The following is a 24,195-nucleotide window of genomic DNA, read 5'->3' on the forward strand; positions in this document are numbered from 1 at the left end:
TACAAACACAAAATATACGACCTCACTGCAAAGGAAATAAAGGAAGGAGAGTAAAAAAGCTAGCTAGACAAAATCAAGAGGTTTACAATGACCTGAAACTCAAAAAGAAACCTAAAAGCAGAACTGAATCCAAGTATAAAAACCAGCACAAATACACTGGAATAAAGAAATAAGAAAAAATTTGTGTGTGTATACAGATAGACAGATAGGAAGGAATAGAAAAAATTACAAAAAAAAAAACTTATCACTGATAGTAAGACATCCCAGAAAAGTGTTGGATTACTATTATGTTATGGGAAAGTTACTAATAGATAACATGCACTTAAATTAGCCTGTGCCTTTTCCCCCTCCCTTGTCTTCACTCAAGTGGCAGCTGACAACAGTTACAGCACAGTCCAAGCTCACACCCGAACTGGAAATCCTGGGTTAACAGGTACTTTGATAAAACAACCGGGTCAAAAGAATCTTGCACCTTATCTAGAGAGAAAGCGTGCTTCGGGACATAGTTATATTTATTTGTGCAAACTAATCTAGGAAACAGGGCAGATAAACATAGTGCTCATCTTCAAAGGTGGCAAGAAAAGAAGTTAAACAATCATTTCTTCTTCACTTGGTACTGAAATATCAACTTGTAAATACCTGAAGAAAATAAGCAAACGTCATTAATTGGCAATACAGCTTAGTCAATAGGAAAGGAACAGCAGATGTATCTTGATGTCAGCAAAGCATCTGGCAGTCTCATATCCTCAATAAGCTAGGGAAACACAGTCTACATGAAAGCTCTCAGTAAAGGCAAAACCAGATGTGGAGCTGTTGTAGTTATGACTAACTCACTGTCAAAGTCAAAACGCATACCAAGTTCCAATTCTCACCCAGGCCCGCTATTAGGTCCTCCAAGCATTATGAACAACAGTCTTAGACAAGTTGTAAAAAAATATAATCCATGTGCAGTCAACAAATTTTAAGTAATTTAGAAAATGTGATACTTCGTAGCTAAACGCAAGGCAAGATATTGTAGTGTAAATCGAAGTTTTGAGTTTTCAACTTGTATTCTTGTTTCAAAGTCTTTACAACATAAACTCACTGATAACATGTCCCTTTTAGACAACACGAGAAGCAGATAAATTGCAAGATATCAGTACATCGGAAACTGAGCCATACGTTCAGCAAACACAACATGGGGACACACTGAGAGTCAGGCCATGGTGCGAATCAATTCCAGCCCCAGCTGCTTATGAGATGTAAGTATTCATGAAAAAATGGGCAAGGAAGTTTCATTTCACCAGCATGCAATACATCTAGGGGAAAGGCTGCTAGTTAAAAAATATGACATGAGAAAAACTTTAGTAATGATCTAAACTTGCAAGACTGTACAGAGTAAGTCACAAGTATTTCCAACACTTTTTTTTCCTCTCCTTATGATTTATTTATTTCAACTTTATGGACTACCAAAACCAGACGGGTGTTTAGATGGCAATTCATCCAACACGGGATTTTCAAGAGAGGATGCCCACATGAAGCCAACTCTAAGACAACCAGTGCAGGCCATATTGCTATTTTGTTACAAAAGCATTACTTGCAGTTTTTAAACTTAAAATCACTTTTTTTTTCCCATCATATAGTTTCAATATTCCACCCAGCTTCCAAGCAGCAGCAATTTTTGCTCTACGCTATCAGTCTGGAACTTGGCTTCCTGAAGAGCAGAGACAACCTGTAAGGCTGTAGAGAGCAGGAAGAGCTGGAACAGCGAGTGACTGCACAGAGCTGCCAGCCTCACACCAGCACATCACGTACAGATATGTAACCACACTGGGTAGTGACACAAATGGTTTTCCTACAGTAATGATGGCTTTCAGGAGGCGCCAAGTTTTAACAGAATCTCCAGTATTAATAATACTGCCATGTAGAACACATATCTAAGTATTCACCACTGTGAGAATCAAAAGCAGCAGCTTCTTTCAATAACCACATTCTTGTTATAATATTAAAGCTAGCAATATTTCTTGTTGGCTATATACCTCAGGAAAGGTCATGGAGATCATCTTGATTGCCACCGTGTGGCACTTACAGGGCAAGCAGGTGATCAGACCCAGTCACCGCGGGTTTATGAAAAGCAGGTCCTGCTCGACTAACCTGATCAGTTCTATGACAAGGTGATGTGCTTAGTTGATAAGGGAAAGGCTGTGGATGTGATCTACCTAGATGATCGTAAAGCTTTTGACACTGTTTCACACAGCAATCTCCTCAAGAAACTGGCTGCTCATGGCTTGGATGGGCACACACTTCACTGGATAAAAAAACAGCTGGATAGCTGGGCCCAGGGTCATAGTGAATGGAGTTAAATCCAGCTGGTGACCAGTCGCTAGTGGTGTCCCGCAGGTCTCAGCACTGGGGCCAGTTCTCTTCACTATCTTTATCAATCATTTGGATGAGGGGCTTGAGTGCACCCTCAGTAAGTTCACAGATGACACCAAGTTAGGCACGAGTGTTGATCTGCTCGAAGGCAGGAGGGCTCTACAGAGGGATGTGGATAGGTCGGACTGATAGGCTGAGGCCAACTGCATGAGGCTCCACATGGCTAAGTGCTGGTCCTGCACATGGGGCACAACAACCTCATGCAGCGCTACAGGCTAGGGGAGGAGTGGGTGGAAAGCTGCCTGGCAGAAAGGGACCTGGGGGTATTGGTCAATAGTCAGCTGAATATGAGCCAGCAGTGTGCTCAGGTAGCCAAGAAGACTAACGACATCCTGGCTTGTACCACAAATAGTGTGGCCAGCAGGACCAGGGAATTGATTGTCCCTCTGTACTCGGCTCTGGTGAGGCTGCACCTCAAATACTGTGTTCAGTTTGGGGCCCCTCAGTACAAAAAGGACATCGAGGTGCTGGAGCATGCCCAAAGACAGGCAACAAAGCTGGTGAAGAGCCTAGAGAACAAGTCTTAAGAGGAGAGGCCGAGAGAGCTGGGGTTACTTAGTCTGGAGAAAAGGAGGCTCAGGGGAGACGATACTGCCCTCTACAAATACCTCAAAGGAGACTGTAGTGAGGCAGTCTCTTCTCTCAATCAACAAGTGATAGGACAAAAGGAAATGGCCTCAAGTTGAACCAGGGGAGGTTTAAGATGGATATTAGGAAAAATGTATTCACTGAAAGGGTTGTTAATCATTTTAACAGGCTGCCCAGGGAAGTGGTTGAGGCATCATCCCTGGAGGTATTCAAAAGACATGCAGATGTGGTGTTTAGTGACATGGTTTACTGGAAAACTTAATAGTGCTAAGTTAACAGTTGGACTTGACGATCTTAGAGGTCTTCTCCGACCTAAGTGATTCTGTGATTCTGATTCTCTATTTGCACTTCCTTTGGTAAAATTTTCTAGAGAGAAGAAACTTGTTATGATAACCCTTTCAGAAGCAGCTTTGATCTTGTTACTCAACAAAATTAGATGCAATGAAGAAATCTCAAGGTATTATCAAAAATAATTTCAGTTTACAGTTTGCATCTAAAACTTTGAAGTTACAGACTAATAAATATGTCTATAACATTTAATACCTTCAGAGTAGTTTTTGCTATATCTGAATACTCTACAGTACTATATTTATTGTTGCATATTTTAGTTTCTCTTGCTGTGCTTGAGCAACAAAAAATGACATCATTAAAAGCACTAACTGTAAATTTGCAGCTTGTGCTGATTAGAAAAGAATGGTATACTGTAGCAAACTCCACAGGGAGCTTTGCTATAAAATTGAAAGTCAGGAAAACAAAACAAACCCTAGCCTTTTATTTTCCTAAATACATGTTCAAAAATTCTTCCCCCTACATCCTTCAAATTATGTAACTTTTAAAAGCCCTACATAAACAAAGTAAAGAAATGTTAACAGCTGTTTGTAGAAGAAATACAAAACAAGAAAGGAGCAGAAAACTGGTTCTTATGATACTTATGCAAGATAAAATGCTAACAAAAACAGAAAAATTCTATGAGTCTATGACGTTTTAGAAATAAAAAGCTTTCAAAATGAATTTCAGAAAGTTAAAGAGTTAAACCCCATTTGCAGAAAGCAATGCTCATAAACATCTAACTCACCACGTAGAACAATTCTTGAGAATCTATAATTGTATGAATATGTATACACAACACAAGAAAACTTCAGCAAGAGACCTGCAATGTCATTCATGAGCTGATGGAACTTCTTCAGCAATTTATCAACTGACAAAACACACCAGGGTTGTAGTAATTGGGAAACTGGTTAGAAGTAAACAACCTGACAAGAATTGTCATTAATAGCTTTTAGGATGGAGGTGGTTTGAAATCTAGAAGTAATTACAAAATTTATTTTCTTTTTTTTTTAAGAACTTCAGTCAGCCTTTTAGAAGTACCGTGCTAAACAAGTGTTAAACACACTAAGTAGACCATTCTAATTAAAAGTAGTACCCTTCATTACAATGTTGCAAATATTAATAAAGGTGTCCCTTGCAAACTGGGAAACTCAAGCATAGGGGGCAGGCTGTTAAAAAGTATTATTTATTGAAATCCTTGACTTTGCTTATACTGGTTCCATAACCTATTCAAACAATTAACTATATTATTCATGAAGTTAAAACGTTAGCTACCAAAGAAAGATGAACTATTTATACTGCGCATGAGAACAGACATTTATTTAGAGAAAACTAAAATGAGATTAATGATTTGATTAAATATCATTTTAAGAAGACAAAAGATGATGTCTGGAAAAAAAGACATTTTGCTTAGACTGTGGTGGTTATACAAGTGATTCTTTTAAGGTGCTATGATGCTTAAAGGAAAAGAAAACACCAGAGACAGTAAAAGAAAACTTCAGGAACAATTAGACTTTAAGTAGCTATTTGACTTCAGTTTTGCTGTCTTAGCAAAAGGTATCTTTTGTTTGAAGTTCATGCATATTCTATACAGAATTGTTACCTGTATTTGCCAAGAAAAAGTGTATTTACTTCACTGGCTGCTGTGTAGTCATTCTGTTAGAAACTATATTCACAATCACAGTTTGCAAGTACAACCACTAGAATTTAAAAAAAATCCACTAAACCTTAAATCTGGAAAGTGCTATATGCATGTTTTTATACTCCGCAGAAATGACAACTTGTGTCCAGGCATTGCATGTTTGGAGTGATGATATTTAACTGTGATATTAAAAACGGCAATCATCAGCGAAAACAGTCAGGAAAGTCCTGCTTGTAGCCTACTGCCTTGTGAAGCTGAATGCTGGTGAACTCAAAGAGTAAGATTCAGTAGAAACTAACAGTATTCTGTGGTTGTCATTCCAAGCTTTTGCTTATCGCTACCACCACAACTGTAGCAGACCACTTGAGCCTTACTTTCCACTTACAAAAAAAAAAGTTTGTTAAAAGTCACTTTCCCATCAAATTGAACACCTTATCCTGGCTTACCTTATTGCATCCTATTAATTTACAATAGAAAAAGCTAAATTAAGTGAGAAAGTGTCATTATTCAAATCTAGCGAATGAGAAGTCGTAAAGCATGTGTTCACTTGCATTTCTTAACTTGACAAACATGTATGGAAGTGTAAAAAAAAAAATCAGGTAATGATATAAATAGTAGTAATTTCTTATTTTTTCTCATTAGAATTCAAAGAATATAAGCTATTTTTAAGCAGACCTGAAGGTTTAAGTGTTGACGTAATAATAGCCACTTAAAGTTTCACCCTATTCTGTTTTATTCTCCAAAACAATTATTCCACCAACACTCTCTGCATACGGTTAATAATCTTCTAGTCTTAGGTATCTTCACCTTCAAAGCATAACTTTTCAAAATAAAACAGGCCTAGCCTTGCTCTTATCAACTGGTAGAAATTAATTCCTACCTTGCATCATCCTTGTCTGGATTTCTTCTAGCTGCACTCTGTGACTTCTGACATGCGGTAACCTGAACTATGTGAGCATTCAAAATGGAGTCAAGCTCACAGTGTATTTCCTGACTTGCATTCACGCTATTTTCCTCCCCCCATATTTTTTTACAATTCTGTTTCTTCTGTTGATTTAGCATTGAGCTGACAGCCTCAAAAAACATAGAACTGCTAAGTAAGAAATCACCACTGATTTATTTTTAGTGTTTTCTTTATTTATTGTTTTTAAAGCTAGGGCTTCTTTCTTTCCTACAGGTACATTACTCTGCATTTAATATATATTGAAAATATAAACAGGGGGGGAGGGGGCTTTTTTTTTTTTTTAAACATAGTATCATTATATAGTTTTGTAACTCTTTTGTAACTCTTTCAAAGTCAGCTCTCATTGGTACAGAGAGCATAGATCCCTACTGGTCTCCATTAGTATATTCTCTCCAGTAACAAAAATGACCACTTAGTCAAATTTTTACTTCCTGTTCTTCAACTAGCCAATTCAGAAAGATCATGACAAATTGGAGAAATAGTCTAGAACTAAAGAAAAGACAGGTAAGAGAAACCAGAGTAGCGAAAGGTCTAAAAAACATTACAAGGATTAAAGATTAATACAAGATTAAAGAAATTGTAATTATTTAATCTGCAAATGAAAAGGGAAAGAGATAGGGTGATAATGCTCAATTACATAAGAAGTAGCTGCAGAGAGTATGAGAATATCATTTTCGATAAATTCTTGGCACGGGATAAAAGAAATATTTCACTTAAATTATTGTAAGACTTATCAGACACTTGAGGAAAAAAACTTAATGACAAGAACTGTTGAGTATAGATGAGATCACTTTGCGAAATTGTGGAAATATTCATTGGCAAATTAGACAAGCATTAAGTACATGTAATTTGTACAGCCAACCCCGCCTTTAGGAAAAGAGATGGAATAGGTAACCTCTCAAGGTCTTTTCTTCTTCTTCAACAGCATCGAAAACAAATCATTTCTCTTGTTTGTCCAATTCCAGGCAATTCAAGCATTTGATACCACCATGACTGTCATACTCATAACACGTTATTCCTCAGGAAAGGCTGGCAGACAAACCATCAGTCACTTACTTTATTTCATTGACAGGTACTTTCTTCTGCACCAGCTGCTGCACCATGCCTTTTTCTTCTGATGGAAGCAGCACTAACAAAGCTTCACCCCCTTCTTTGTATCTGATCCAAAGGAAAAAAAAAATTGAAACAAATTAAACATGCAAAACATACAATTTTTTGTTGTACTCCTACTGCCTTCTCCACTCGTATCTGTCTTGTTTTTTCTATGCAGGTAAAACTTTTCAGTCACCTCAAACATAACTGGCTTGTGTTCTGTATGGGAAGTTAACTTCTTCCTCTACCTTTATTCCATTCAGTCTGTTTCTATGCCAATAACTCTCCCACTGTCCCTTATCTATTCATTTTCTTCTTGCCATTCAAATATCTTTGGCTACTTTTACTCCATCACATTTCCCTGCTGGGCCTTTATTCCAATTGCATTCATTCTTCTCCATCAGGAGAAACATCAAGGAAAGTATTATACAAAAGATACCAACTGTCAGCAGGAGGGTGGGAGATGTTACCAGTTTGTGTTCAGGTCAGAAACCACAGAGAACAAAACTGTGCCAAGGTAGGTGACATATTCCAAGAAAAACTTGGCAGCGATGAAAACAACCTTACAAGCTTGAGAAGTAGGCCCATGTGAACCTAAGCACAAGAAGGACATGGACACATTAGAGGGAGTCCAGAAGAGGGCCACGAGGATGATCAAGGGGCTAGAGCACCTATCCTGTGAAGACAGGCCGAGGGAGCTGGGGAAGTCCAGCCTGGAGAAGAGAAGGCTCCGGGGAGACCTTACAGCAGCTTTCCAGTACCCAAAGGGGGCCTACAGAAAAGCTGGGGAGGAAATCTTTGTCAAGGGGTGGAGTGACAGGACAAGGAGTGATGGCCTTAAACTAAGAGAGGGTAGGTTTAGACTGGATATAAGGAAAAAATTCTGTACTGTGAGGGTGGTGAAGCACTGGAACAGGTTGCCCAGAGAAGCTGTGAATGCGCCATCCCTGGAAGTGTTCAAGGCCAAGTTGGGTAGATGGCATCCCTGCCCATGGCAGGGGGCTGGATTTAGATGGCCTTTAAAGTCCCTTCCAACCCAAGCCATTCTGTGATTCCAGGAAATCACCCGTCCAGTCTTTGCGCATAGATACAGGGACAGAAATGCTGTGTAAGGAAGTGCTGGAGTCAAGACTCTGGCCTCCAGTGAGTTATCTTCAGCCACGGAGAGTGCAAAGTACATCCTTCGGCACACCAAACAACAGTCACACCATTAACTGATAAAAACCACTTCAGATGGAATATAGAGAGCCCGTATTTCACCAAGTATAAACAGTTATCACTTGGCAAAAACAGAACTGCAAAACTGTTTGAAAACTATAAACACTATCTGTCACAGCAGAGTAAGCAACACAAGCAGCAACAAAATCTGCAGTTAAAACAGTCTGACAGCTTTTATTACAGCTCTTTGCTTTCATTTGATGAATCTGAAAAATCATAACAAAATGTTCTGCAATGCCTTTTTCTTTTTTGCTCAGTGCTATGTATTACGGGTTTGGGGACTGACTTTTAAAGATGATTTAAAAAATTATACTGCCTTTAAAATTTTTACAAGACTTTCATCGTTAAAATTTAACCCTTACATTCTATATTTTGGCATTTCACATAGAAATCAAATTGATACAAGAGGAGAGCTTCTGCCATACACCAACACCGTGAAAGTTCATAGTTTTTAAATTGTTTGGTAAGAATATATGAAAACGAACAGTAACACATTTGGAATTTGACCCCAAAACAATACTGTTTGGGGGTGAGGGAGAGAAACTGTAAATATGTGTATATAATTGCATTATTTTAATCCACGTAATTAATAGACCTAAAATGTTCGTAATGCAGAAATATCAGTTTGTAGTCTTTTTTTTCAAAAGAGTTCTAAATAAAAGAACTCTCAGGCTTAAGGCAAGTAACTATCTTTACCAACAGCACAGCAGACCATAAGCCATTGCTGACAGAACATTCCATGAATTTTTTGGCTCTTTATATAATGATTAAAGTTGGGAATGACTTGCATGTATAGACCAAGCCCACTTTCTAAGAAAGCTCTATTTACTTCAACCCAACCAGATTCCAGGCTGTATTTCCACCAAGTAGGTAGCAGATGCCAACACTGTCTGAACAAGCAATGGATTCCTGGAAAGCCAATGAACCACAGAAGATTCTGCCCTTTATGGCAAAAAATGATGATCACAGGCCCAAGGCAACTAATTATTCATCAAAAAGAACTCTCAGTACTGTAGAAAACAAGGAGAAAAGAAAATACTCTTTTATCTACTGAAAGCTTGTATGAGACAGGAAGACAGAAATTATATTGCTGTCAGAAAGAGTCTCACCAATTCATTACACAGAGTAACACACACAGACCTGTTAGTCTCTTCAAAATAGATGCTATGACAGGAAAGGATTCAGAAAAGGTCTATGAGAATGACCAGGTATCTGGAAAGAGTACCTGTCTAATGTCTTAATAAGAATATTCCTCCTTTATCAAGATGACAAAAAAAAAAAGTCTTAATTCTACCATATATATATACACACCTACAAAGGATGGTCTTTGTAGATTCCTTACCTTTAGTTAAAGGTAGGAAGTGGTTTGTACAGTTTTTTTGTTTTGTTTTTTTCCTGACATTTCTTATCTTTGAATGCCTGACAAAATTCTTAAATTGCTGTTTAAATATATTTCTTTTATTCAGTGTGCAACACGCTGTGAAAGGCCAGTGCCATACAAATCATATAAGAAATACCCATCATGGGTCAATAAATGCAGATACCCTCTCTGCAAGCCACAGATCCAAACTGTGTTATGATATAGTATGGGAAATGTCATTCTACATCAGTTTTGCTTTAATAGCTTTTCCTCAGTACACCCAAGGTTACTCTCAAAACATCATGCAGGACCAGATAAAGCTTCAAGCTGACCCTTGAAAGGTGTTCTTGCATTGTTAGTGCTAAACACTTCCTTTCAGGAAGTACAAGTTCAGGAGATGTAATACTGCAAGTACATTCCATGCATAATTCACACACAAAAACCTACCACAACCTGTTATCTATGAACAACAACGTTTTCAATGTTTAACTCTTACAAAGCCTTTATAGAGAGAAAATAGTACTATAGCTAAGTAGAGGAACAATCACATGAAAATAGACAATAAATAGATAAAGGTTTCCAAATATCCATACTTTCTCATCTTTTGGCAACTAATAAGAAAAAAAAAATTTAAATACTTCTCAGAGCTGATGCCTTCAAAGATTCAAAGGGACTGAAAGACACCTGATAACTACTGATGCAGTATAAGCCTTTTCCTTACCTACTTTGGAAACATTCACTCTTTCAAATGTCAATATTTTAAACCTACTTAAGGAGTCTTTGCCCATTTTTATACTGCAAGTGTGATTTAATTAATTAAAACAGATGGTTTAATATTAATGCTGCTCTTTCAGAGCTAAACATGAAAACGAAATTATTATAGAATTGAGTAAGCTGAAAAACAAATAATCTAAAGTACCATCTGGGAAGGTTTGTGTCTGTTTAGTCTCTCCCATGGGTGTTTAGTTACAGAAAACAAAATCCAAGCCTACAAAAAATGAGTTTTGCTTGGGCAAAGTTTTATCTTATTTATTGAAAAGAAAAAGAACAACTTACTAACGTGATAGTAAGAAAATTATGGTCTTAAAGATAACCTCCAAGACAGAGGTTGCAAAGGAAAGCTTCAATTTTCAGAAGTTTTTCTGTGTCTTTCATACCAAGAACTTCTATATTAGCAAACTTATGAAAGCACTATCTACTAAAAACTGTCATAAACAATAAAGAAAAGAACACTTAAATTTTCTGCTCGGCATTTGTTTCCATTACAATGCCTGAAATATAGGAAAAAAGAACATCCTTCAGCCTCTTAAGGGAATAAAGTTCTCCACTAATGCCAACAAAAGAGAATTCCTGTAATTATTTTCAGTAGACACAGATGAAACCTTTGAGCCTTTATAGATGACAAAGCAGCAAAGAGTCAACCTCAGTTACTGAAATTCTTCAGTACGAGGACTAATTCTACAGAAAAGATGACATTAGGAGAAGTTCTCCCCATTCCTGCTAATAGCAGCCTTCAAGTTGCCTGTTATCACTGAAGCCAAACATCTGTCTTAGTGAATAACAAATCACCAGAATTAATTGAATATGCACCTCAACTGTGCTGGAGAAAAGTAAGTTAACCTCAAAGTAATCACACTTTCTCGACTGTTTAGTAATTGATGATATTACTTATCTTGTCATATCCTCAAGGTGATCAACAAACCAAAGCAGGGAGTCATCTTTGCATTGCAATTTTAACAGTCCCTTAGTATTCCAGATACTATTCGTTCCCATTCTGCAGAAAATTGCATCTTACTTGCACAAAGCCTTTGAAAAAAGATATTCATCTCTCTCCCATTTATTTATTAGTCTGCTGGCTTCAATACTTACCAAAAGGCAAGTAACTTCTCTGTAACTCTATCTTGAATTACAAGCAAAGAAGCAGTGACAAATCATAATTAGCACTATAAAGCAAAGGGTAGGAATGATGTATTTACACTGATTGCAGATGAAAAGATAGTTTAAGGCTAGCAATAACTGATCAGCTACTTGGCCTCCACGAAAACCATTTTTTCTCATCCTGCTGTCAATGAGTGGTTGCCATGCTATCAGTTCCTTCCTACTTGATACTAGCCGGCAGCTCGAGGTGATTTTTAGCTGAAGTTTAAATAGTTTATTCACCATGACAGAATCTATCCTCTTGATTTTAACCTTTTTCTTTAAGTAAATGAGTTATTCTGCAACTCTTTGATCCTTTACTGGGGAAACAGCGCTCTTGACATTTTTAACCATTTTTCTTTTCTCTACTTATAATTAGCCAGTACCACAGAGCCCTAAATAACGGATCCTATTTCCTTCTCATCCAGCCTTTGGATGAAGGCATAACTATGTGCCTATAAGTAGGTAAATATTCATAAAATTAATGAAGGAGAAAAAACAGAAAGATAAGTTTAACAATTAAAATTGTGCTGCGTATTATGCCATAAGGACCCGAGTGAAGCGTATCTCATATCATTAAGAAAATTGTGGTTATGATCCATATCTAATAAACTAAATTATTGCACTCAATGTGTATTTCAGTAATATTTCTACTGTATTGCTGTGACATCTGGGGAAGGAAACTAGTACATATGGACTGAAATCCAAGAAACTTTATAAATAGTTTCTTGAGCTTATGGTTATGTCCTTAGATAAGAAGCTTAATATTTGAAATCAGATTAACAGGATTGAAATTTTAAATTTGGCTGACTTCAGAAAGATTCTCTAGCTGGGCTTTATAATCAGACAACACCTTATTAGTATTTATGTAGGGCTGAACAGCCTGGTAACAATCCGACGTTCAAACTCTAGTCCTACACAGACATTAATTCAAGGCATCAGTTTTAATCTCATTTATTAAATAATTTAGTTCTGAAAATACACTTTGGTCAAACTCAAAACCAAGAAGGATAACGGTAAAATTTGTGAGAGCAATGAGGCCAGCACCTTTAAAGATTTGTAGATGATAACTGCAGTGTCCAGAGACCTTCTCCTAGAAAGTCAAAAAGATTTCTGAAATACCCAAGAAACACACACACACAATGTATTTCCAAAATAGACTATGTGCATTACACAATATATTATTTGAAATGAGTGCACCCTCAGTCATCATCCCCTGTGTTTCCCAGTCAGATTTCTATCAGTTTGCAGAGCTTAAAAACAGAAAACAAAACCAAGTATGATGCAGCATAAAGATTACATGAAATTTAAGCGTAAAATGCCTGTTTCATTAATATCTTAACTGTAATACATGGGAAGTCACGCCAGTCATTATAACCACAAAACATTAAGGTTAAATAGCTGTTAGTCTAATAACTAGAAAGCCAAGCCCACTAAGTTTGTTCACTTTTGCATGTCCATTACACAATCTAATTACATATTTCCACAGTTCTTCCGCTGGACCCTTTGTTTATCATACACGGAGTCGAACTATTAGTAAGAAGTTATTTAATAGTTAATTCCACCGTGATACCTAATTATTCATCATGTAAAGCCATCATTTATTCACTGGACACAATTTAGACCCCTCCCGGAACACTTCCTCAGCACTTGATTTTGCAAAAATAACATTCTTTAAACCTTTGCACACAGTTCTTGTTTCCATAAAGAAACCAGAACAAAACAATTCCACCACAACCAAAACCAAAAAAAAAACACCAAAAATCCCTGCTTTTAGAGCAAAGATTTATAAATGTCCTGTAAAGACAGAAAGAATAGATCCTCTTTTCCAATGGAAGTCTATCTATTTCTCAATCTACATATGACTGCATTTGAGATTTGTGGTTGAAGAAAAAAACAGGCATAGCATATTTCTTCATATTTTGTAAGAAGTACTTAAAAACAGAGAATGGCTATCTGCGTATGCAAATATACATCTAGTTTTCAGAAGCTAGTTTACAGTGACTTCCCAATCTACATTTTCATTAAGTTAGCTAAAAACTTGATCATACTTAACATGCTAAGGACTAGAAAAAGTGGAGTCAAGTTCTATTATTACTACCATGTAATTTTTAAATTATTTTCATTTCCTTGATAAAATAGCTACAGTAGTGAAGGAAAAAGCATTTCACTGATGCACGTTTGTCTGCACTGAATTCTTTTTATATAAAGCAACAACATAAGACATCTAAAAAAATCCAAAAAATGTCAAAATTGAGAGCTTTATTCTGAGAAGACCTATTTCAATCTGATACTCATATGAATAAATCTATTCACCCACACACTACTCTTCAACAAAGAGGCACTAATATCCATATTTAACCCTAAGGCCTTCCACAGAAATAAAGTAATTCATACTTTTGTTTTAAAATTCACCTATTAAATCTGATTATATAAACTACCATTTTAAAACATATTTCTTAAACAAAGTAACAGCTTTAAGTCTTTCCAAAAAGCACAACTTTCTATACTACCTTCCAGGCCTTCTGCCACAAAGAGGATTGGTGAAATTTAAGCTTCAGAACAACAAAACATTACTCCTCTAAAGCCCAGAAGCAAGAAGAATTTTATCTGCTGTTTATCATACCTTCTACACTGCTGGGTTTCTTCCCTATTGTGGTAATTTGTTATTCCATTTTTCTCTAGACACAAAAGAGCAGAGAAAACAAATGGATGAATATCAGAATTTCTGCCCTATCTACATGATCAATGGTCTCTTATTCGATAAAGAATATTCTTTAAAACAAGCTTTAAAAAGAGATCTGTGTGCACGGCTATCTGAAACTGGTCTTTATCACCTACAGCCCAACAAAAATCACAACAGACCAGAAAGTTTACCTGCCATATACAGCTGAGCAAACTCTGTAGACAGCCTGTGCTCACTGATGGTTTCAAGCTTCAGCGAGAAGAGCTCTTTTTTTTTTTTCCATGGGTTGCAAAAAAAATTCAAAGTTCCACTGAGCATTTAACACAAATGCACATCAATAAAAAGTAATCTGGCTTCACTCTTTGTTTCTTCTTTAGCTCATTTCTAGTGCTTTGTCCTCTCTAAGTTCTTTGTTGCATAGAACTTAGTTTAGTATCCTAAAAAAAAAAAATCTATCAGTAAATATTGCTATGAAATTAGAGATTGCTTAGGGTTTTGTTCATTTCTTTTTTTCCTCTGATCATTTCATAACCTTTTCCTTCTCTTGTCTGAATAGTAGCCTTTTTGTATCTATTAACAAGTTCTGAGAATCACGCAGCTCAGTTGTATTTACGTCACAAAGCCTTAATCCCTCTCATTTAGTCATATATCAGTTACTTGTCATTGTTTGCCAGACAGGCAGAAGAAACAACGGACAAGAACAAGCAGTGGTTCACCATAAATTCATCTGAAAAGGCCTTTGGGAGGTTGTTGGTCCTCCAGCCTGGATTGCAAGCAATCCATTTTCCACAGCAGTTGTGCCCACTCTACTGTGCTGAAACACAGGTGCTTGCTTATTTTTTTTATTACAGCTTATAGGATAGCGTCATGTCAGCAGGTAATAACCTTAGCCAATTAATGCCGCAGTTTATTGAAACATTCCTGTCATTCCACTGTAAAAAGAATTCTAATGGCCAATACAAAGGCAGGTAAATATGGCTGCAGCATCACAGGCCACTGTCAGGTATGTACATAGGGTACAGTATTTAGAGAATTTAACAGTATGAATTGCAAGTTAAATATGTGGTGTCAACAATTTCTTGTGACCTTTAGTGGCAGTTATTTTTTTCTTAACTTGAGCTAGGATAATGATTTGACTGCAATATAATATGAGATGGTCTAAATACTGCATTTATTTTTAAAGAAACATCAGTAAAAGTGCTTCACTATGTCTCAAATAAGAAAAAGAAAAATCAAACAAGGAGATGCCATCTTGATTATGCCATTTATTCATGTCTCTCTCAGATTTCCCAATGCAAAAAAACAAGTTTCCACCACTGAAATATAGTTCCATTATGCCACCCACATTTTTAAATGATTTACTGTCACTTGGACATATTATTCTAAAGATATTTTAATCTCATTTTCACACTTATGGTGTGCAATTACTTAAGGAGAGCCCCAATAAGCATGTTTCAAAGCAATTTATCTGATGACAGAGTAAGATCATTTCATGACTACAGCTCTTCTTAGTCTGTATTCACACTTCTTGGTTCTAATCATCATACCAGCCAGTACAAAATAGTAGGTTGTCCTGGTAATACAGTACTTTGCTTTGGGAAGAAGGACTTTTACTATCCCATTTTCAGAATAGAGTTTGCCAAAAGGAAAAAAGCATATGTACAGCTAGACAGAATATGCCTACTTATATTCATATACACATTACATTTAGCAACCAACCAACCAAAAAAAAAAACAGTACTTTCCTAAGTCAGTTTAAGCACCTAACAAACCTAACCACCTAACTTGGATTAAACACCATTAGTATCGGAAATCTGAGCCTGAGTCAGACCTAAAGCCTATATAAATTTCTGGATTTAACAGAGAAAAACTGCAGAGCAAAAGTTTTATTCTGTTTTACATTTCACTGTCTCCTGACAGAAAGAAGTACGAAAGAAACAGTTTTTATAGTCCCCTCTGAAGGAAAAAGCAGAGTAGAGGGAAGAATGTAATGCTAAGAAAGAAAGCAATTAATTACTGAGACATGCCAGGATATGGGTACATCCAAAATGCAAGATATTTACTCATGAATAGAAAGATAGAATAGACATTTTGATGTCTTTTCTACTCATCAATGCAATCACAACTGAACGAAAAACATCCCAGTACATGTTCCTTTCATGCCACACAACTTACAAATTATGTTTGGAAAAACATTTTGGGAAAAAAAAAAAATGATATCAGGGTGCTTCGGATACTATTATCTTCTGCTGTCCCCTAGTGGCTCTGCAACTTGTTTCACAGACCTGATCAAAGAATATTTTCAATTGTAGGCTTCATGGACTACAGAAAAGAAGGCATCAACAGAAATTAAAAGACAGAAGTAATGATCATTTGCAAAACTCTGTTCAAGTATCACTTATTTACTTCGAATTTTTTAAACTAAAACCCACAGGGAAACACTTTGATGTAGTATTTTAAATTACAGACTTCACTAAGAGACCGTATGACAAAAATCTAGCCAAAAATATTTATGGGCATGGCCATGGTATTGTCAGCATTTTAGAAATTCTGTTACTGAACTAGTTAAGACTTTAAATAAATACTTTAAAATGCAGGTAGGAGAAATAGCTTCCAATTACTCCAATAATGGCACACCTTTCAAGGTAAAAAGAAGAGAATCTATATATGCCAATTCCACTATAAACTAAAAGCATTACTGGACAACACCCAGATTTTCTTGATCTTACTTTACCATAAATCAAAAATGCTGAAGTTGCAATTTATGTTCTTCATAGGATGCAATGCAAGTGAAATACTAGTTATGGAACATGGCGGTCTTCTCCATTTAAAAAAAACAATCTTCAACTTTCATTTTAGATAAGGTTTTGCAAAAGTACCAAAATAAAGGTGGGAACACATCCACAAGTGTTAGTCAAAGGTTTTTCAGCCCCCTCCCAAAAATAATTTCTCTCTTGACTTTCATATTTACTTTTGTATCACAAAATAATTTGATTTCAAAAGTAAACAGTATTTGGCATCCCAGTTTTAATTACAGCTTAACACAGTCTCCTAATTAGCCGAGATATTTAATTTAGCTTTCATTCCAGGCAATTATACACTCGCATAACCCATGAAAATTTGTAATTAACTCTAACCTCATTAATGAGGACTACTAAACTGCAGTTCAGTTCATTTTTATCAAGTTTCTAGAAGAAAGATGAGCTTCTTTCATACTAACTGCATATACTGGAAACAAGTAAAGTTTCCTACTCAACATTCAGAGTTAACCAAGAAGCACATTCACAATTATCCACATTTAAAACTGCATTAGCATACTTACTTAGTGTACAATATTTACCTATAGCTATTACACACATCCCATATTTTATTTTCAATGATTTATTTCATAGTGTTAAGATCAACAAACAAATCTGTTTCCAGAACGCTCTACTTCAAGGATGGGGAGCCTAACAGTTCTCCAAAATGAAAGCCCTGTGTAGGGCAGAACCTCCACTGATCTTTGTATGAGTTTACGAGGAAGAAAATACCTGTGAAGCTTTCCCTACAGAAGGAATTTGCCTTCAGTCTTAGTCTCAATTCTGCCGGCTCCAATAACTCACTCAGAGATGCTCAGAATTTCAGTAAGGTCTGGCTACTGGAAAATTGATGTGAACACAAGTCTGAATGACAGCTTGGTGAAGCAAGAAGCAGGCACCCGACATGGCTTGTGGCCTCTGGGACAAACCCTCTGCCCCAACAGCCTGCCCCAGTCTGTCCCAAGCCATCACAGGAGTTTGTATTCAAGACGCCTCTGAAAACAGACCCTTAAGTCTGCAAGGCTAACATCTTAATTCGTGGTATTTTATTAGAAGCATTGTGGAAAAGGGGTGGTTATTGAGCTTGATGTAGCTGTTTACCCGTTCACATCTCAACAAGCCTTCTGTGCTTGTGTAAACTGCCAATTAAACAGTGCCAAATATAGAATCATAGAATCACAGAATCATTAAGGTTGGAAGAGACCTTCAAGATCATCTGGTCCAACCATACCCCTATCACCAATATCACCCACTAAACCATGTCCCTAAGCACCACGTCCAACCTTCCCTTGAACACCCCCAGGGATGGTGACTCCACCACCTCCCTGGGCAACCCGTCCCAGTGCCTGACTGCTCTTTCTGAGAAGAAAAGTTTCCTCATTGTCAACCTGACCCTCCCCTGGTGCAACTTGAGGCCTTTCCCTCTAGTCCTATCACTAGTAACCTGTGAGAAGAGGCTGACCCCCAGCTCCCCACAACCTCCTTTGAGGTAGTTGTAGAGAGCAGTAAGGTCTCTCCTGAGCCTCCTCTTCTCCAGACTAAACAACCCCAGTTCCCTCAGCCGCTCCTCACAGGACTTGTGTTCCAGACCCTTCACCAGCTTCGTATCCCTTCTCTGGACATGCTCCAAGGCCTTGATGTCCTTCTTGTACTGAGGGGCCCAAAACTGAACACAGTACTTGAGGTGCGGCCTCACCAGAGCAGAGTACAGAAGGATGACCACCTCCCTGGTCCTGCTGGCTACACTATTCCTGATACAAGCCAGGATACGGTTGGCCTTCTTGGCCACGTGGGCAAACGTCTGGCTTATATTCAAGTGAAACATGAACATGATATATTGTTTACCTTTCCACAATGATGTTATGCAATAAAGACAAAAGACATGTAATAAAGACAAAATTGAAAGCCTTCCGTGGAATTCATACAGGATTTAAACAAAACAAAAACCCACCACCCCACAGAACACTAAGCTTATAGGTTTTTCCCTCAGTTGGGACCCATAAGAATAGCTAAATTCAAATCTACATGTAAGTAGTTACATGTTTTATCTAATTACCTAACATTCATTAATTTTGTTCACAGACATTTTTGCAAGAGCATTTAAAAATGTACTATTCTGTTCTATAATAAAAGGTCAATAGGAAAATAGAGTACATAGGAAGGAGCAGAGCACAAATGTTAGCAATTACAATAAAAATTCTAGATTGTGAAAGAGTTCTGTAAGTACAAAATTTAATGCCATCTGATCCAGAAACACAGATTTCAAATTTCTGTAGTGCTGAGTACTAAATTCTATTCTAAAAACCTTCCGTCATTGTATGATTTCAACCTACATTGCAACACACATGATAAAAGCCTACGACAAACAAATTAAATTATGTACAAGATATAATGCTAGGTCTCACATTTCATCCTTCAGATAATAAAGTTTGTAATCGAGTGAATTACACAATAACTACTAGTGTTTCTCTTAAAAATCTACTTCAAAGACCAAGAATCAGGTTTTCATTAGTATAACTGGGTAACTCCCTTCCTTCATGAAGACTTAGCCACAAATATTTTAGCTAAGGCTATGCCTAAGAACATAATTTTACAAAAGACTTAGAAAATTAAAGATTTGACCAGTTATTAACATTGTTTGATTCTTTCCTCACCAAATTAAAATAAGGAAAAAATATTTCAATTCTTTTGAAGAGTCTGCAATGACACAAAGAAATTGCATCCATACTCTAAAGCAGTTATTTATCCATACGTGGCAGTGGCAAAACAAGCATTTCCACCCACAAATGCACTCAACTCAGCCATTAAAGTAATCTGCCAAGTGCAAAAGACAACTTTGACTTCCTCACTAATCTTCCCTGATCAGACTAAACAACTAGACATGTTCTTTTCTCTCAGCTATAAGGAGTCTCAGATGCTCACTAAGAAAAGCTTAAGTCAGACCATTACACAAATAATCACAAGCGTCTTTTAGTGATAACAGCCCTTCTTTTCTTTCTAATTTGTGCCTTGATTTTTTCAAGTGAGTGTGCAGCCAATTATCTGTTCTGATAGCTATATAATTTTAAACAGTAAAATATTAATGAGAAGTGAATATGAACCTGGCTGTTCTTCCCACTCTGTGGATATACGTGTTTGCATCCTCTGGACAGTCGAACTGAATGACCCAGTTTACTGCTGGAAAATCTGCATAAAGAAAAAAACATCAAAATTTAAGCTCACTGGACTCCCAATTCTCCTAATCAAGAGCAACATATTATTTTGGAGCATTAATTTCTGTAAGAACCATCATTTAGGACAATTTATAGACACTGAGTGTAACCTCTGAAATAAAAATAAAATTAATTGCATGTATTAACATATCATAAACAGCCATCCTCTTCATCAACGAAAGCTAAAATTAATGGTGTCTTCATTCTCTAAATTATGACACTGCACTGAATGGAACTTAATTTCACAATTGCTAAGAACAGACATGCTTTGTCTTACACAAATGATAAAACACCACTACATTTAACAATTAAATAACAAGATCTGACCCACTTCTCACCCAGAGTTTCAATATTCTACACAGTTGGGGTTTGAAGTTAGCTGTGGTGAGACAGCACTACTTCAGCTATCCATGTACAGAAATATCACACACCCTCTCAATGACAGGGAGGGATTGACCAAGCCTGCCAAAGAAGTCAACATTCAATGTGAATTACAGTATTTATGAGCACTTTCCAACTCCTGCCCTTTATCCACCAGCAGCAGCATGCTTTGCATTGTAGAAAGTTAGAGTCACTTCCTGGCACGTCTGTAGTTACGCCATACTGCACAGGTATACCTACACTCTCAACCTAAACACACAACCACGTTAGTTCCTCACTAGTGAGACATCCACAGAGTAGAAGGTATGATAAGCCATTTGCACTTCTCTTTTCCATTTTTTGAGCACCTTCCTCTTAAAACATACCGACAAAACCTTGTATTTTGGACAATGAAAGTTTGCTACCTAAAAGAACAAGCAGATTCCTAAAACAGGTCGTCATAATTAAAGTTTTCAAAAAAAAAAAAAAAAAAGGTTTGAAGTATCTACAGAAAATATAAAGAATGAAATCATAATTTAGCAAGTAATGACCAATGGAAAGAAACACAAGCCAAAACAGACCCTATAAAATATTCATGCTTTTCCTTTTTATCTAATATTCTGCCTCTTTAATAACAGAGTGCTTATAGTGCTCTGCGTAATTCAAACAGTAAAATTTATTCAGGTTTTCATCTCTACATCCTGGCAGGTCAGTAATTTTCCATATCCTTTGGAATAACCCACAGGATACAGAAATATCAGAAATACTTAAACCTGCTTCCATCTTGCCTTAAGGCATGTAGTAAGCCAATACATCCCTATTTCCATTTTTTCCTCATTCTGGTTATTTGTCACATAACGTGGCTGGGAAAACTAGATTGTCTACACAGTGGGAAAAAAAAAGATAGCTTTCACTGGCCATTTTAGTATTAAACATTACAAGACTAGTAACAATTTAGGTCTTTCTAGAACAAAAAAGCACAAATGAAGTTGGCTTCTCTATTAAAGAAACAGCAGAACTAATTAAGAAGCATATCTCTTCTGAAATACCTTAATGAGCTCTTAAGCAAACTACAGGGTCATTTCTTACAGATCAGGTTGGTCTTCAGAGCATACTGTCATTGAAAAAAGTCTTAATAGGATTAAATCATAACTTTGTGAATAATTACAGCTTTTGTGGGTACATACCCAGGCCACGAGCTGCAATATCTGTAGCAAAAAGTACTGCTGCCTTCTTCCGAACAAAACAAGTGTAGACTTCCATTCTCTTGAACTGTTGCTGTTTGCCATGCAGTGCTAGTACAGGAAGACCAGGTTGAAGCTTACAGAACACTCTGAATAAATACTGGACCTATCCAACAGATCAGGAAAAAAGAAAGAAGATTTAACATTGAACAGTAAAAATTACATCCAGTAAATCACAACAGACTTAGCACTTTAAGTAAAATACACATTTTTCCACATCAAAGATCTGACATGGATTTCTGAGACTTTATCACGCACCCAGGTACTATAATAGGAAATGAACAGAGACAAAAGCCTAGTATGCCTTTTGATGGCATTTCCTAATACAAACCAGCAAGAATGATTTAGGACATGATTAGTAAAGCTGTACACAATGAACCGAAGTATCAAAAGTCCATCAGAAGCACTGCTTTTAGATAACACTGGAGGAGTAAAACATCTTATGCTTGCACTCAAAGCAGTCTATACAGTCTACTTCAAGCTTCAACAGCTTCTTCTATACAATCTGTTTACTATCATACACAGTACCATGATGTAGCTTATAGTAGACATATCTAATAATTTTTAAGAAGTTACAGAAACTATGTATATTGCAGTAACAGCTGCAGCTCAGAGGACTTGTGTCCAAATAAGCCCACAACCTCACTGTCCTCAGTAGCCAACTGCAGAACAAAAATGCTGTAACCTTGTGCATAAGTGAATGAACTGTAATATTTACCATATAACTGTATGTTGAATATACACAGTAAAATATTTGATACATGCAGAAGTTATAAGAATAAATACTTATGCCATCCAAACACGGAACTTAAACAGAATAGTACTAGGCCAGTATATAACTGAAGGATTACTTCCTTTATAAACATAAGAAAAACCCTTCCCTGCACTATTTTACAGATATAATTTCTTATATAGCCATTTTTTAAAGCTTTTAAAGAAAGCAAGTACATCTATTAAACATTCTGTAACCCAACGAACTGCCTCACCCAGCAAAACTGCAATTGATAGCCCTTAGCGAGACAACTTTTAGGGGAGGATTGGTTTATTTGAGCACAGAAGTCACTGAACACCCTGAGGTCTCCAGGACCTTCCTGCTCTGAGCTTGCTGACAGCCAGGCCCTGCCTGCATGACACTCCTGTTAAGTGTAGGCAATGTTTAGCTCCTCCACAATTTCCTGTTGCAAACTAGCCCAGAATGTCACCTCTGGTGCCTTCATACCAACATGAATGTCTTAAGTTTTCATACAGTTTTAACGTGTTACAAGGGGAGGGAAAAAAAAAAAAAAAAAGGATAGACATACCTCTTTACAGCTTGCAAAAAACACAATGGTCTTCTTTTTCAAGTGACTTCTCAGGAAAGAGTATAACATGTTTACTTTTTGTTGAAGCTCACAAACAACATAGTTCTGATCCAGAGTTGCTGGGGTACTTATAATATAAAAACGGAAAAGAAAAAGAAAAGAAAGAAAGAAAGAATTAGGTACCATAGTTCCCATGACTTAAAAATGACCAAAAAAAAAAGGAAGGAAAAAGAGAAAAAATGGGTATATAATATCTAGAGAGCTCCCTGTCCATTCTTTTTAATTGAGTGTCAAACGTCCATAAAAAGGGGGGAAAAAGAGTCAGTTGAGAAAGTTCTCCCACTTTGAGGTACAAGTCTTGCAGCTCCACGAGAAACATACTGTTGAAAGATGAATCAATTTCCTTACTAAACGTCAGGGGGGAGAGGAGGGGCAGGGGGCGACTTTTGACATGACTTCATTTCATTTACCTTACACTCTTTTAGTAGCAGTAAGCCTAACTCTTTCCATGTCTAAGCAGCGACATTCAAATTGCCTTGACTTAAAATGCAATTTTTGTCTATCAGTGCTATTAAAGCATCATTTGTGCTTAAGGCAATGTCAACGCACAGTCTAATCATGCACACAAAAAAAGCATTGATGTATTTTCACTGATTACACCCTGACATGCAAAGTGACTTTGTAAAGCTCTGAATTGTCATCTTAACTCACCTCGCCATTATTTGTAAGATTAAAAAACATAAAATAAAATTTAAAAACCGTTATTTGGCATTACTGCCCTTGAAATACATCTAAATGCTCATCTCACAGTCCCTCTGCTTCACCCAAGACAGACCAAGGGTATTTAAAATCTTTTTATTTTATTAGAGGTGCCACTTAGGAGGATGAAATTACAAGACACTGCTCCAGATTTTATTCTGCTATTCAGTTTGAATTATGCCACAGTACTTTTTGTCTTGTAAGTCTTTCAGAGGAAACTGTTCCCACAACACAACAGTATACTGTATGCTAAGGATGTAAATTCTAAAACAATTGAAAATGTTCCTTTTTTTTAATTCAATTTATTACCTA

General features: G+C 36.7%; 1 protein-coding gene across 1 annotated transcript in view; it reads right to left on the minus strand.

The window, feature by feature from the left end:
- Positions 1–24,195, minus strand: part of DDX10 (DEAD-box helicase 10) — a 192,793-nt gene that overhangs the window by 154,901 nt on the left and 13,697 nt on the right. Inside the window, exons 7-10 of the mRNA XM_035542787.2 lie at positions 23,125–23,251; positions 21,767–21,929; positions 20,109–20,193; positions 6,993–7,094 (exon numbers count right to left, since the gene is read on the minus strand). Coding sequence (XP_035398680.1) covers positions 6,993–7,094; positions 20,109–20,193; positions 21,767–21,929; positions 23,125–23,251 — 477 coding nt within the window. The remainder of the gene's footprint in view (positions 1–6,992; positions 7,095–20,108; positions 20,194–21,766; positions 21,930–23,124; positions 23,252–24,195) is intronic.

The sequence above is a fragment of the Cygnus atratus genome, chromosome 1, assembly GCF_013377495.2.
Source record: "Cygnus atratus isolate AKBS03 ecotype Queensland, Australia chromosome 1, CAtr_DNAZoo_HiC_assembly, whole genome shotgun sequence".
NCBI classification, from domain to species: Eukaryota; Metazoa; Chordata; class Aves; order Anseriformes; family Anatidae; genus Cygnus; species Cygnus atratus.